General features: G+C 39.3%; 1 protein-coding gene across 1 annotated transcript in view; it reads left to right on the plus strand.

The window, feature by feature from the left end:
- The window catches only part of LOC113671780 (uncharacterized), a 46,314-nt gene that overhangs the window by 2,172 nt on the left and 27,729 nt on the right, over positions 1-16,413 (plus strand). Inside the window, 7 exon segments of the mRNA XM_089207791.1 lie at positions 5,070-5,703; positions 6,779-7,257; positions 8,180-8,411; positions 9,311-12,253; positions 13,330-13,503; positions 13,506-15,580; positions 15,582-15,987. Of these exon segments, the coding sequence (XP_089063917.1) occupies positions 5,085-5,703; positions 6,779-7,257; positions 8,180-8,411; positions 9,311-12,253; positions 13,330-13,503; positions 13,506-15,580; positions 15,582-15,987 (6,928 nt within the window). The 5' untranslated portion in view covers positions 5,070-5,084.

Genomic DNA, 16,413 nt, shown 5'->3' on the forward strand with positions numbered 1-16,413 from the left:
TGACATTCGTGGATTATCAAACGCGTGCTACCTCTGGGGAGAGATCAACTCGTTATTTTTCGTCTGTGTCGTTTTGCATCGATCTTCAGAGTTGACATATTGCTCCAATTACAAGAAAACAAGTCCTTTTTTTTCGTCTGTAACTATCAGTAAAAATTGATGAAACGCACTATGGTCTGACTTATACGGTGTGTGCAGAGCTTAGTTGTGGAAAATCTTTACCATTTACCAAGGGAGACGTTGATTTGTAGGTGGAAATTATCCTGCTTTTATTCATTTTAGGTTTATGTTTTATCTATTTAATGTAATTGGAAAATATTGCAAGTCATTTACAGTTCTTGAAAAAACGGAAGGTACATTGGAACGTATATGGACAAATTGGTGCTTAGGATTCGTGGAATCTTTTGACCAAATTTCCCAGAATCAGTACCCAAGACCAAGTGAAAACTGGCTACATTTGTCCTTGTTGAAGTCGCTTTTAATCGGCTGGATGGCTGCAATAAATTTTGTTCCGAATCTGATTTATGTGTAAAAGACCAAAATTTTTTTCGATAAACATGTTGACAGACTTTAGCGCCATACTCGCTTATGCACGGGAATCTGTTTCTGCACCGAGTGCTTAAGCATTCCTATGTTTATCGTTACAAGACTAAAGGCAGTAGTGTGAAACCAAGCCACTTCCTAGGTTAAACAGGAATAATGAGGTCAGCACCGATATTTCCACTCTATTTCTTGATTTGTTGTTGCTCCCAGGAAATTAGTGATCGACTTCGATTGTTCCGAGAACAGACGAACGAAAAAGTATCCTCAGAGGGGTGGCTAATTGGAAAGACTTATTCTAGATGGATTTCAGAGGAGCATAATTATGCGTTCATTTTTACAACTGATTCGAGTCCATATCTGTCCTCGGCCCGCTTCGAAGCGAAATTGTAACGCAGTCTCCGTTCTTCGGTAAAGTTCTAAACATCAACAAAGGATGCACAGTTCGAGACATTTCCAAAAAATACCTTAATATTCCCCGAGTGAAATGACCATTTCAAAACAGAAAGGCACGGACACAAAGCTACTTCCGATTTTCTCGCCGAAGTGCATTTTTATTGTTTTTTTGTGATTTTCTAAGGTCAGTATTCACTGAGCTCTTAGTTTACTAAACTGCTCCTGACTCTACTCGACTTGGTAAAGCCGATATCGATCTCTATCGGGATTTCCTTCTCATTATTACCTATTTGTACCTCCATGAAAACTAATTATCAACGAAATCGCGGAAAGTGTCAACGAGCTTTGAACGTTGCGTGACAGAAGGGAGTAAGTGAAGTCCGCATTCTTGTAACACCAGTAAGCCCTCCAATATTCCTCACCAAAAAAAAAAAAAAAATTGGTAGCTTAAGACTGTGTGTGGCTACTGATATAGTACAATTGCTAAAGCATCAAACAGAAATAGAGGTTGGATAATGACGTTAGAAGATAGTTTTGCAGAATATTTGTATGCACACGAAGAACAGGAAACCTGCCACATCCCACGTAATAATGAGTACCATGTTACACAAGAAAAAAGAGGATTCAAGAATATAGTGACTAATTGAAATTCAACTAATAATTAGATGGTTACAAATAATCCCGTTGACACTAAAGATAATAATAATAATAATGATAATAATAGCAATGGGGTTAGTAATGGTAATTTATTCTCCAGTTAGGTTCGCTAGTGAGTAAAACAAACCAGTTCAAACCTCGTTTGGTAGAAAAAATCAACTGAATTCTGTCAAAATGCCTCTTTTGAAGCTTTTGAGTCTACAGTCCTGAAACTGTTGCATCTTTCACATAAAAGCAAGATAACTTGGCAGCATAGTGTAATGCTTCAGGATCATTCGTTTTTCAAAGCGCATTTCGGGATGTTTGATGTGAGGTTTCTCTATTCCCATTTTTCTGAAAAGGAGGCTGTAATTACTTCACATAAGACAACTTTGCTTAAATATTAGTCTTCAACCGTTTAACTCCCAGGATCTGATTGTTAATTCTCCCCTCTTGCTGCTACACATTTCCTTGTAAATTAGTTGCCCGAATTTGGTGTTAGATCAAGATAACAACTTGCACCTGATACATTTGAGTTCTCTCATTACCTGTTTGCTGGTCAGGGGATGGATATTTTAGAGAGAAGTTGCATGTGAATCACACGTGGGAGTTAAAGGTTAACCGAACAGCGAACCACTTATAAACAAATATTGTGCTGATTAATTCAAAATGAGATCTGCTAAAATCGACAACTCCGAAGAATCGAACATTGGACTACGGATTAGGTGGTTTTGGGAAATAATGTTAGATCGAGTTTTAAATAAACAAAGTAGGAGTAACGTGTTTCTGTGCTATAGCGCTGCTTGTCCCAGAATTACTCACAATGACGTCATTGTGTCACTTAGACTGCGTTGCATTTCACTCAGTGTGAAGTTAGACGAGCTCGAGGTTACACCGGCGTCCCAACGTGAGACGTTTTTCAGGAAACATATCAAACTCTTTCCCCAGTGCGACGAACATTTGTTTTTCTCGGTTCCAGGTGTACGCAACCACTAACCCCACGTAATGCGCATGCTCTCCGTTGCGAACAGACCAAAGAGGGAAATAGAAAAAACAAAGCGATTTTGCAATGAATACTCAACATACACCCCCGTTAGAAAGGCGAATCCACGGAAGAAAGATACAAAACTGTATGATATTGAGAACGATATGATACTAGATCGATACCGAGGGCCCGTTTCCAACTTGCTAAGAAGTGCATTTAATTGCCTTCCACTACGATTACTAGCTTTCTTGACAGCTTTCTGAAGACAGAATATTTTCCTTCTGAATACTTCTGATATGCGGCTATTGACTATTACTCCTCGTTGAGAGGACCCACTCATGGTTCTCCGTCTTCGTCTTTGCATTGCTTTGAAATAGTATAGATTAGTAAGCTGAAACGAAAAATTAATCAGGGAATTTTACGAAAAATCCAGCAAACAAGCTTAAAAAAGGCATTTATTACTTCATACTTCAACGAACTTCACAAATCTTACTTGTTTATCTTGTAAGTAAACGATGGCAGATTAATTCCCGAAGCGCTTTCTGAATTTCCTGATCCCTCTTCTACTGCTTTCACGCTTACAAAACAGGAAAAAATCAAAAGGAGGAAGATACAGCCGTTTTGAAACGCCATTTGACGAGGGTAAATTTGCTTTTTGTTCAACACTTTACATATCAAAACAAAGGAAATTTGTTATTCTTTTTGATTCTGGCGATACATTTTTAAAATACGCCTGCGTAAAAGAGATATCGCCCGAGACCCTTCGCTCGGTCGTGTTTTGATCAAAAACGCCTTGTTAATTTCACGCAACCGCTCGGAGAAAAGGTAAAAATGACGAGGGAAAAACTTTACCTTCAAGTTAGAAAATTAGCGAAATAGAAAGCCACAATATTATAGTGTAATATTTCAGAGGTACATTGAATGCTTTTTCCGTTGAGAATCCGCACGATGGTAAAACATTCGAAAATTACACTCGATTTGAGTGGGGCGTCGAAGTGGGCGTGGTCACTACATTCATGTTAAGACTATTTGTACCCCATGAGTTTGATATGTATACAGAAGTAATCACTGAGCAGCTGTGATATATTTTTCTCATGAGCCTATGCAACAGTGAGGTTGGTTTACTTAAGTAGCGTACATTCTCTCCATTAACTAGTCGCATCGCACAAAGAAACTTGGAGAGAGCTTATCATAGCAATGAAATCATTATGTGCAGTTTTTTTCCAAGTGCAGTTTTCTTCATCCAACGAGGCTCCAAAGAAATTAAATTAAAAGAGCAAATGTTGCAAAGTCATCAACAATACAATAAAAGGCACAAAGATGTGAGGCTGATTGCAATATTCAATTGTCGTTGACTACCTGATAATCAAAGAACTGAAAAGATCGTTTGGAAACATGAAATTTCGACCCCCTAAATAGCATACTGTCCAAGAATGTAAAGCAGAGACTTAGCAGTTTCGGGATTGAAAAGTATCTGAAAACTGAGTTCGAATGCATTTGCGAGATCACAAAGATTTTTTTTGCATCACTTAAAAAAAGCTATTCGAGGCATGTGATTCTTTTACAATACCAATGACAGTTCACAGCGCTTGCACATGGACGCCTGTTAATAAATTTAAGTGCTCTGAGGCAGGAAAAATGAGCTCGGTAGGCAGTGAGATTTCACTTACTTTTTGTCGGTTCCTTCCTTTCTACGGTGTATAATTTAATTATTCGGAGAACAAACTAACGAAAAAATACGCCCTGATTTTTCGTTGTTCCACGCTTTTAACCAGATCATGTATCTCTCCGAGCTGAATGATTTAGCACCTTTCCCAGGCTATCTTTCTTTTCTACGGTGAATGATCTCCAAGAGCTTTCGAGTGTTACAAAAATGCAAACATGATGTATCTAGTTCTCACTTCAGTCACGTAATTAATGTTTAAAGTCTCTTGTTGCTCTTCTTATTGCAGAATATGACACTAAGTTTAGATTCAATCAGGAGTATTTAAGGAAACTTAGTTTATACTTTAAACAAAACAGAGCACTTGCTAAAAGTCTCTGATCCCGATCTCCATGCGTAAGGCGCGAATAATTTCAATTGCAGGATATAGTTTCTCCAACTTTAATTTTTCGTCCCAAATCTTTCGCGACTCTGCCGCCAATGCACAATTTTCCTGTAGATGGGGATATGTCGTTTGACTCTCATCAATTGGAAGGCGCCAACCACTTAGCTTGGATGTACAGCCGCCTTCTCCCTAATTATTAAAGGTGTCGTAGCCATTGGAAGTACCAATGCTGGGTACAAGAAGGGTGGATTATCCCTTCCCCCGCTCCCCCTTGCCTGAACTCCCCTATCGTTATTTGGAAAAGCTTGCAATGTAAAACTTAAGATACGAATTATGGTAAGCTACCAAGGTTCCGTGACGTCATCAAAAAGGACGAATATTTGAGGAAAAACTGTTTCTTTCGTCTTGAGATGAACTTTTATGTCTTCTGATTCCAGTTCATTCTTATTCTTCATTACCAATAGATCAGAATAGACAGGATGTTTCTGAAATACTACATAACACTGGTCATATTTCTCGGGCATGGACTTTGTGAGAGCGAGAAAAATATTTCACGGCTATTGAATGGCACTGTCACTGGTAACCAGACCCTTGCGCGTGTAGATGGTCCATACTTGGTCACCAGTGACCTTGTTGTCCCAAAAAATGCTTCTCTTACCATAGAACCTGGTGCAATTGTAAATTTTGTTCCATCTGTGGGGATACTTGTTCGTGGATCGTTTCATGCAAAAGGAACACCGTCGCAGAGAATTACATTCCGAGCGGTTCCCTGTGCAGAAACAAGTTTTTGCAATACAACAGACGGGGCTTTATTCTACAGTCACGGGATAAGACTTGTAGATGGATCATCCTACAACAACGGGCGCCTTCAGTTGCAGTATCATGGAAGGTGGGGGACTGTCTCCAACGACCGGGGATCTTGGGATCTCACAGATACGCACGTGGCCTGCAGACATCTTGGATTCCTTGGGGGAAAGCGGTATTACTATGATCCCGGCAGCGGCCCCGTGATGATGAAGACAGTTGGCTGTAAAGGAACTGAAAAGAGTCTATGGGATTGTTCTTACAGATGGATTATGAGTGATCCGCATTCGTGGTGTAAGTTCATTTTAGTCCTAAGCAATGCTTTTATTGTTTGCCACATGTTTCTCTACATGGAAATATTCTCTTTCTGGCCGCAAAGCAAGTGTTTACCGACAGATCTATTTAATTTTTCCATGTAACCAAAGTAAATTAGTATCTTTCTCTGTTTAGTAACTTTATTACTGATCTATTGTATGGGGTGAGTACGCAGAAGAGGGGACAGAAATATGCCCTCGCATTTGGTCGGGTAATCACTATTTAATTCATGTGCTAAGACAAGGTTTCGCTTGTGTTTGAAGGCAAGATGGCCGTTACGAGCTCCAAAAAATTTTTTAACGAAAAATCCTGTCTCACCAGTAATAAAGTACAGGTGATAAATGCGCGGCCTCTCAACGTCTTAGTCACCGTTTCTGTGGAAGCTGGTACCAGAGACAACCTCTCCTCCGAGAAAACGTCCGTGATGTCTACCTTAACCCCTCATACCTTAACATCAGCATTTACATTCTCCATACTGTTCTCTGTACATTTACTAAGGTGCTGACATGGAGAATTTGTCTAACAATCAAGAGTTTCGTTAGTTGGTGATCATTTCCTTTATTCTCATTACATTAATGTGAAATTTAGGGGTGATATTGTAAGGAGAATGAATGATCCCAAGTTCAGACTTCGTTAAGCATTTGTATGCCTAGTGTACGCTCTTTTCAACTTTCTTTCGATTTTCCTTGACATCAGGCTGAGTTAAATTTGAATTTTGTGACATGAAATTTTTGTTTTGAAACCAATGCTATGAAGCTGAAAACTTCGTGTGGCTATCGGGTAGCGGACGTTAAGTCTCAATATAAAAGGCAATCGTCCTAAATGGCCAACTCACCTGCCCGACTTGAAACCCTAATACAATGTTATTAATGTTTAGAGAAACAGCGCATAGATCAAGGGGAGGAAGAGGTTGTGTTCAGGTGCCTAGAAAGCATATCAGCGAGGACTTTCGTAAAAGCGTCAAGGTATAAAATTAGCTACTTTTAAGCCATTAATCACATTTCTATTTTTATTCCTTCTTTTTTCCATTACAACGACACGACAAATATTTCAGCTCACAACCGAGACGTTGGCATTGAATGTGACACTCTATTGCCATATTTGGCTGAGAACTTTTATTGGAAAGGTTTTTACTTCGAGCCTACGAACTCCTCTGAGAAAAAAGAAAGCTCTTCGCTGGAGTACGTGGACATTGAGAATGCTCTTGAGGGCATAAATGCCGTGGAAAACGCTCCAGATTTATTACATGTTACGATCCACGATAGCGCCTCCGGCTTAAATGTAAAAGAACTTGCCAAACCCTTGGCCGTGGTCGATTCTTCAATCCTTGGGCCTCTTCTGGCTGGTGTGAACATCGAGAACTCCTGTGGTAATGTTGTCATTGAAAATGTCACAGTTCAGAATGCACGATTTGAAGGAGGCCTTATCTATACGCGCCTGGCAATGAATTTCTGTTCTGTCATTCCAGAGAAAGCTTCTTTTCCTTTGCTCCTAAATGCCGCTGGAAATCATCACCCGGTTAATTGTAGCAAGGTAGGATCGAGTATTTTATTTGAAATGTGTGAGTGAGTTTGGTGAAAAGAAGAGCGGAGTACACTATGAACTCAAGACACCTCTAATGTGAACTGTTGAATATCTTTACATATCCATCACCTTCTCGAAAACAGGGATTTTCTCTTCTTTGTTTTTTTAGTGGATTTCTGGTTCGAGTTTCCTGAGCGGTAGTTAAAATGTACAGCTTTATGTCAAATTCTGGCACATATTTCATTCACGATTTTAGAAGGTAGAACGAAAAGCTTCCAATGATGAGGGATTTAATTTTTCTATCAAACCGGGTGAATCATTTGAGGAAAACACTAGGGTCTCCACGAACTGGGAGTTCTGCATCCTTGACTATCAATTAGAATTGATTAAAAAGTCCAAATCTTTTGACGATTATCGAAATGTGAATTGGACAGAACTCTTCTTCCCTATCGTATGGAGTGATGTTTTTTTTCGAAGGGGAGGATTTTCTTGTACAACGGGGAAGATCACAATGCAAAAAGACAACCCCTGATCAAGAGGAGTTTCATTCTTCCCCATATGCAGACACCAGCTTTCAATCATCTATAATTTATAACCAACGATTTAAAAAATAGGTTTTCCCTGAAGGCTAGAAGAAGAAAACAGTTACATCAATGCCTCTTCTTCCGATTTCATCTGTCAAGCGAAGTCAGTTCGCACCTCTTCGATGTTCTTTTAAGAATATTTTTCCTCAAAAGGAAAAGCATACGTAAAAGACATTTAAATAGTCAAAATGTTGAGCCAGGTTTCATGAAAGGGAGTTAACCGATCGAGAACCTCTATACTACAAGCCGTAACTTGTAACCTAAAGAAATTCTTGTCTGTATGTTGCTTACCTTCTATAAAAACTCTTCCAATGTAAGAATTTTTAAAAAAAATTTGCTTTATTAAGATTTTCAGAGCTTCACCAGGAAGAAAGATCTCTGTGCATTTGAGAATAATTCATGGAAGTGGATTTGAGCTCAATTTTACCGATGCAAGCACAGCTATCAAAACCCAACTGCACAGAATTACAAGGGACTACAATGGAAGGACATTTAAGACTGGTTCTACTTCTATATTGGAACTCTCCTTCTACTCTAAAGGCAGTTCTAACTTGGAAATGGTCGTTATGGAAGATCAAGGTAGCTCTGTTTCTAGTTATGTCTTAAAATAAGACGAACTGGTCCATCTGCTGTTCCCTTGAGCAGTCAATCACTCATTCAAAAAGGTAGTTCTTCAACCTCTCCATCAGTAACCTCGTCAATTTTTCCTTTGGACAACTAGACCGTCAGTCAGTCAGTCGATCGGTCGGTCGGTCGGTCGGTCGGTCGGTCGGTCAGTTCTTAGGATGGTCTGTCGATGTTTGGTTAAGAAGAAATCACACAGCCCAAGGAACCAAGTCTTTGGTCTTTTTTGTGAATGCCTGCCACCTAGTAACCTCGCTTTAGTTGACACTGCAACGAGGCTACTAGTAAACAATATACACTTAAGGTATGGTCCCGAGGGAGAAAGTTAATTTTCTTTTTCCGAGGGTCCTGATGTTCCCCGAGACAAAGTCGAGGGAAAACAAAACTAACTAGTTTCTCGAGCGACCATACATTAAGTGCCCTGTTATATACTCAGAATTGTTCTTTAAAAAATCATGGCAAAAACATGCTGTTGTATTCGGCGCGCGGGTAACAAATTTGCAATTGTATCCATACATTTGAATTTTATCAGGGGAAAGTGACTAAGAATCGACCTAACACAGTGCTCATTTTGTAGAGTGAAAGTCTAAGTATGCAACAATGCCTATTGTTACGGTCGGTCGCTTATTCGGTTGTTTGCTTGTTCTTTCGGTGGATGGTTCTTTCCATCAGTCAGTGGGTCGCTTACAGTCAGTTAGTCACTAGGTAAACTGGTAACTCAATAAAACATTGAACAAAAGAAAGAATTTTATTATTCAATACGAAGACGAAACGACCGCCCACAAGTCTATAAATTTGTTTGGATGACGTTTGCTCTTTGTAACATTAACCTATTGGCTTTTGATCATTTGTAGGCGAGACTTCATCACTACTGATATCTAACAGTACCTTTTCTACCAATGCTAAGTCTGGTATTACCGTTGACAACTTGATTGGTAATTCTCGAATCTCCCTAACAACGGTGATAGGGAACAACTACAATGGACTCTATGTCAGCAACACACATGGAAAAATCTCTGTTGTAGAATCTATGTTTCTGCAGAACAAATATAGCGGTGTTTACATCACCAAGATAACTGGCATTTTAGAATTTACCAACGTCAAATCCTCGAAAAACCAAGCGTCAGGAATCGTAGTCGATGCTGGAACTCTTTCATTCCAAATGTCTGACAGCCTAGTTGAAGAAAATGGTGGTCAAGGATTGCACATCTTAAACCAGGTCAACTCCACAATCAACATTAACAACACGCAGTTTATTCGTAACAGTAACGGTGAAGGAGTTTATTTACAAACATTTCGCTACTGCTATGTTCGACTAGTGGAAGTACTGTCTCTTGGAAATTCGCAGAATGGGGCTCTGTTTACAAGATTATCCGATACCAGATTAAATTTCAGCTCTTGTAAATTTGATGGAAACTCAAATCAAGGAGTTTACGCTGACTACTTTTTTAGAGGAGGACTTAAATTGGAGAGGATTTCTACCTCAAACAATTATAAATCCGGTTATGCTTTCGAATTTGGGGATACCAACATAAACATAGAGTCTTCGTCTTCTTTTGGTAACGGAAGGGATGGTTTTTATGTGGAAAATCAAGGAGGAGAAGTTGTCTTAAAGGATTTTATTGCTGGTGGCAACAAACGACAAGGATTGTGGTTTCTAGATACCAAGTCAGTACGTCTTCGTTCAGTTCATCTTCTAAACTGTAATGTTTCAGGGAACAGTCAATACGGTGTGCTGTTTTACCTCACGTATAGAATTGATCAACGCCCGGAGAACTATGTCATTAAGGTTGCAAACTCCACAATTTTCAACAATTCTCTTGGTGGTTGTACGCTCTATCCTGCAGATTCCGGTTGGGGAAACAATCGGTGGCAAAGGAGCGTTCAACTTTTATTCACTGGTAATAAAGTAGAGGGAAACAAAAAAAATGGTTTGGATATCCTTGGCCCAGAATGGTACGTGTTATCTGCTGTCTTGGCTAATAACATATATTACGAGAACAGTGGACTTGCTCTGATAGTACGACATGGGCGAAGATGTTCCTATGAGAATTCCTTACCCTTTAATTTGCAGGTTTCATCGAACATCTTTTCAAAGAATAAAGGGGAGAACATATTTTTCGTTGATTGCGAAACGTTACCCACAAAATGCCGTGTCACCATCAGGAACAACACGTTTTTAGACAATCAAAGAATCCGGCTGTTTTCCAGCAATTACCTTCGTACCAAAACGCAGGCAGTTTTAGCTGTAAAAGGAGGCAACGTTACCATAAAGTATAATTCGTTTATCAACCCTTTGTTCTCTCACGAATTAGCAGCACTGCTTAAAGACCGTGAACACGTTCTTCTTGCGGAAGAAAACTGGTGGGGAACAAGAAATGAATGCAATATAAAAGACCGAGTGTTTGACTTTGAAGATCGAGTGGAACTTGCACAGATCCATTATTATCCATTTTTGGATTCCTACAATTCTACCGGCCTTAAATTACACGACGGTGTCAGACCTTTCTGTTTTCTTCGAGGTAATAAGTTAGGAGGAACATTAAATCAAGTCCTCAATATTACAAACCAAAATGATGCCTACTGAGTTATCAGTGACGTCACAATATTGTCTGACGGCGTTTTGTTTATCGAAGGAAACATCACTTTAGAATTTCCATTGAAGAGTGTTTTCTTAGTACAAGGAAAGGTTATCATAAAAGGTAATAAAAAAGAACAGGTGAAGTTCCTTCCAAGGGAACCATTGCTTCAGGACGTTAGACTTGTCGCAGGTCCTACTCCGTGGGAAGGGGTAGTTGAAATATGGATCAATAGCACGTGGATACCAGTATGTATGCGTACCTATGGAAACGAGGATGACATAGTATGCAGACAATTGGGATACGAACCGGTGAGCTCTTATTACCATGACCCAAATGGAAAAGAGAAAATATTCCTACATAATGTCAGATGCGATACCGATCAAGGAGACAGCATCACCATTTGTAACAAAAGGAACTGGATTTCATCATCGTCATGCACAACAAATGTTTTGTATGTCGGTTGTAAAATTCCTTACTGGGCTGGCGTTCATCTTGCTGTGACTTCAAAGGAAAGCGTCTTCAGCAATGTTGAGGTGCGATATGCAGGATTTCCATATAGAGACGACCTGACTATTCCCGGAATCGCCTTCAGAGTGGACCTCGCACGTCACGTGATCAGCGGTGTCTTTGTGAGTAATTCTGCTGCCATTGGTTTCCAGTTTATGTATCCAGACCCCTTAAAAGATTCAAATGAAATCGAGAATTCAACAATAGCTGAAACCGAGTCGGATGGAGTACGTTTGGAGTCTCCATTTATTGAGTTCCTAAGTACAAATGTCGTAGACACAAAAGGCTACGGATTTTCGTATCGTTACAACTGGAATACTCTCAACACACACGTGGTAAAAATGGCAGACGCGTCTGTGAAGAAGTTTATGGACATATGTACTGAAAGCGAAACATTTATTAGTGACTCTAGTGCGGTGTATTATCTAGTTGTGACATTACGGAGCAGAGCAGCCTGCAAGGCCATAATTACCGTTCCACCGGAATATACGATAGGATTGCAGCTAATATATCACAATGTATATAGCATAGTTTTCCACGTGTACAATGGAACAGACAAGGCAAAGGGCACTCTCTGGGATATCCATATGTTACAATGGTATAGCCGTCCTGCTTGGATGACTGGCAATAGCTCAATCCTACTGGAGAAAGGGTATGGATACCCGGATGAAGACGACACGGTGCATTTTCTACTGTTTCTCATCAAAAGTAAGTTCAGCTACTATTTTAATCATATCGAGTTAAGCAATGATCTACGTGGGTAGACTGCAATTTTTTCAATTGCAAAAGTAAGCTTCAGGCTTCCACAGGCTTTGAACCCGTCCCTCAAAATAATATTTGGGCGCTGTTTGAAAAAGATCTCCAAAGCCACACAGCCTGGGAGTAAGGCAAATTCCAGAGCTCTTCTTCCTCGTGGAAGAATTTTGACCACAATTTATAGTGTAATCAAAACTATTACAAAATTCTCTAACGTGTGATGAGTTGTCACTAGCCCGATTCTAGCACTTATAGGACAGTGTACACGTCATGCTTGTAATTGGACACTATGATCTGTGTAAGTGGACAGATCGCGTCGTGAACGCCCGCTGTTTTCTCGCATTTCACCGAGTTAACTTAAGTGTGTTTTTTTTATGAAAGGTATCACCGATGTCTAGTTTCTTGCTCAAATTTTGTCGTAGTTTTAGTTGATTGGTAACAGGACTTCGTGTCGTCCGATTTTTTCTGTAATCATACTCGTGATTAACAAATCCTATTATCTCTATAAACAGAAGTTTAAGGAAATAAACTGTTTCATTAGGAGATTGATCATATCGGTGGTGACATTTCAAGAAAGATTTACTTGATTAATGGATCCTTTGGTGATTTTCATGATGTCAACAAAAGAACACGAGTCATCACTGAGGATAATAATTTACCACTTTGCTGTTTTAAAAATATGTTTCTTAAATTTAATCGTGATCTGAATGATCGAGTTTCGTTGTGTATTAATATATTTTGTGAGGTGGTCAAATGCGCCCTTTACTCTTAATGAGTTGGGCAGAGTTGCACTGCAAGGATCGGAATCCTTTTCTTGTGATCAAAGGGCATAAAGTTAATTTAATAATTACTATCCTCATCAAAACAATGAAAAGTTTTGACTATTGATTAAAAAGTCAGTTACGGATCGCAATCGATGGAGATTTTCCAGAATTCGTCTTTTTCGCAAACATGCTTTATGTCAGAGAAAAGTTGTGTAAGGCTCTGATTTGTGTTCATAAACAATTATTTTTGTTTTCAACCAACAGGTGGTGAAAAGACGAAGATCAGATCACCAAACCTTGTAATATCCAAAAGCAATTTCAGCCACAACAGTGAAGGTGGAATTTTTTTGGGTGGAGATAACGCAGGAATAGTTGAAATCCAAAAAACGGACGTACGAGACTCACCCAAGAATGGCTTATCGACAGCATTTTCCCACGTTAAAGCTTGAAGCTGCTGAATTGCCAGTTCGTTAGAAACAAGATTGGAATCAAGCCCTCTTCTTTTTCAGGTAACGTGAATATCGAGAACACCAAGACTTCTAACTCGACCGAAAATGGACTATATGTGGACACGAACGGTGAAAAAACAATCAATATTGAAAATAGTGGTGTTTTCCATAGCAATGGATATGGGCTTTTTCTGGATGGTAGCTATACCAAAGTGAAAGTTTCTGCAACCAAGATATTTTTTGGATGGAATAAGGCATCTTCTGTTTATTCGCGTAGTTATTATGGTTGCAATTCGCCTTGTTCATCTCACACTTCCTTCATAAACTGTACATTTTATGCCAACCGAGGCCCTGTAATAGACATTAACGAGTCTCCACACTCTAATCCATGGCAATTTGACGGTAACCTTTTCCTGAATAACACTCAAGGTCCTGTCATTTTGACTACGCGTGATACGAATGGATACTTCACTCCTGAATTATTTGTGAGAAATAATAGTTTCTTGTTCAACTTTTGCCAAGATAAAAGCGTCATAGACATAATAGGAGGCACAAAAGTTCTGATCATAGAAGGAAACATCTTTAAACAAAACCATGGGAGATCTGTTTATATAGAAAGAACCTCTCCTTCAGGTGCAACTATAAGAGGTAACGTCTTCACAAACAACAGCTGCCTGAATAGTGGAGTCATTGAGATTCAGAGGATAAGTGAAGACATCGCAATTGTCGACAACATCCTTAAATCGAATAAAGGGCAGTTTATGGTTCTTCTCCAGTGCGAATACGTTGTAGGAGGGAACACTGGCATGAAGAATGTAACGTTTTTGAACAATTCGCTCCTAAACAACGTGGCTGTATCATCAAATTCCCCAACCTGTGAGTTAGAAGTCTCTGGATTTACTTTGGAATGGAATGGAATGGAATGGAGAGCATTTTTCATTAATTTCAACAGATTTAGCAGCCTGGACTTCTCAAAAGAACTTTGTGCATACACCCATGTTTCTTCGCATAGCAGCACATTGCAGGCTACATTAAACTTCTGGGGTTATGATGACGAGGAAAAAATCAAGGAGAGAATTTTTCATGCTGAAGACGAGTACGAACACGCATTTGCTGTTTTTCGTCCTTACATCAGTAATGCAAGAGGCGCAATAAAGGGTTCAGAAGAAAATACCACCTTTAACGCGCTCTCGAAAAGCTTTCTGGGAGGAAGGATTTTATCCAACGTTCTTCTAAGAAAAGAGAAAAGTCCCTATACAGTTGTTTCCGATGTCACTATTCTGCCTGAAGCTTCTCTTTCAATTGACCCTGGTGTTGAGATGCATTTTAAGCCAAGGGTCGGCATGTTGGTTCTTGGTTCACTCTTTGTTGGCGGAAATGTAGATCAACCTGTTAAATTTTCTCTTTCAAAAAGTACAGAAGATGACGATTCTCCTAAAATTCGATTAACCGGAGGCAAGTTCCCTTGGGAAGGACGGGTAGAGATACTACACAACTGGAATTGGACCTCACTGTGTTTCAATGAGACGCAAGGCACGAAAACTAATGACGCAAAACTGATATGTGAACACCTGGGCTATAAAGCACCATTGTCCATTAGTCACTCCCATCATAATTCGTCCGGTACTCGGGATGCTTGTGCTGCTCTTCATTGTAAAGGAAGTGAGTTGGATTTAGCAGAATGCTCTTTATCTTTCCAAAACCAAAGCTGCAATATGTCGTATCATCTTGTGTTAAACTGTGGCGAAGGAAAGCCTTGGGGAAATATCAGATTTCTTCGCGAAGCTAGGAACACCTCAAACCTGGCAACATCAAGTTTAAAACACCTAAGAATTGAGCACTGTGGCGAGAAACATGGCCAAAACGTGGCTGCCATTGAGATGATTCAGTACGTCCCAAAAGTAAATCATGTGACCGTTCTTAACTGCACATCAGGTGGTATCAAGGTTTGGTTCCCAGAAAAAGAGGTGATTATAACGAACAGTTCCTTCGTAAATACTGGAGGAAATGGAATTGATTTTATCAGTAACAAAAACAATGTTACACTTAAAAACGTCAAATCAATAAAAAAACGAGTTTGGTCTGAGTTTTCATGAATCATACGGTGATTGGATTGATATATACGGGAAAGTTAATCTGTGCTCCCCACAAAAAGTGGTGAATGTCATGGATCACGATGTATTCGTTTACTTTAGGGCACCATTCGTGTCTTTCTCAGATCTAGAGGTATCCTGCCAAATAAAGGTTCAAACAGAGGCAAGTGCTGGTTTTGCTATCCAGCTACTAGTCCTAAAAAATGCAAGATATTTTGGGATAGAACTGCCTAATGGACATGAGATCTTCAGGTCTTATGGTAGCAGCCCAGGTCTACTCTTAAAAAGAAAATTGATCAAGTGGGATTCTTTTACAGTCATATTTGATGGATTGTACAGTAGCAAAATGCTTTTTCACGTTCGACGTGTTGATAGCAAAGGTTAGTAGCTGGAACTTTTCATCATCATCACCATTATTATTATTATTATTATTATAATCATTATAATTATTATTATTATTATCACAACCATTATCACTATCATTATCACTATCATTATAATTACTGTCGTTCTCTTTATCGTTATCGTCAGCGTTCGCTATCGTAAACGTAAGCATGTAAGTTATCATTATTGTTACCAATTATTGTCGTCATCCTTATCATAGTCAGTGCTTTTTCTTTCTTTGCCTGTACATAAAGCAAAGGCCGCACAGAGTTTGAAAAAAGGCGAGGGGAGTCCAACTTTGAATCAGGAGACGTGGATCTTTTTCGTCTCTTTTTTTCGCTCTAGAGTTAAAATAAGCTAAGAATTTCAAGACAAGTTAATTTTAGATACCTCAAGTTGAGAAAAATTTGTGAATTTGCAAG

The sequence above is a fragment of the Pocillopora damicornis genome, chromosome 5 (assembly GCF_964200805.1).
Source record: "Pocillopora damicornis chromosome 5, jaPocDami1.2, whole genome shotgun sequence".
Lineage (NCBI taxonomy): Eukaryota > Metazoa > Cnidaria > Anthozoa > Scleractinia > Pocilloporidae > Pocillopora > Pocillopora damicornis.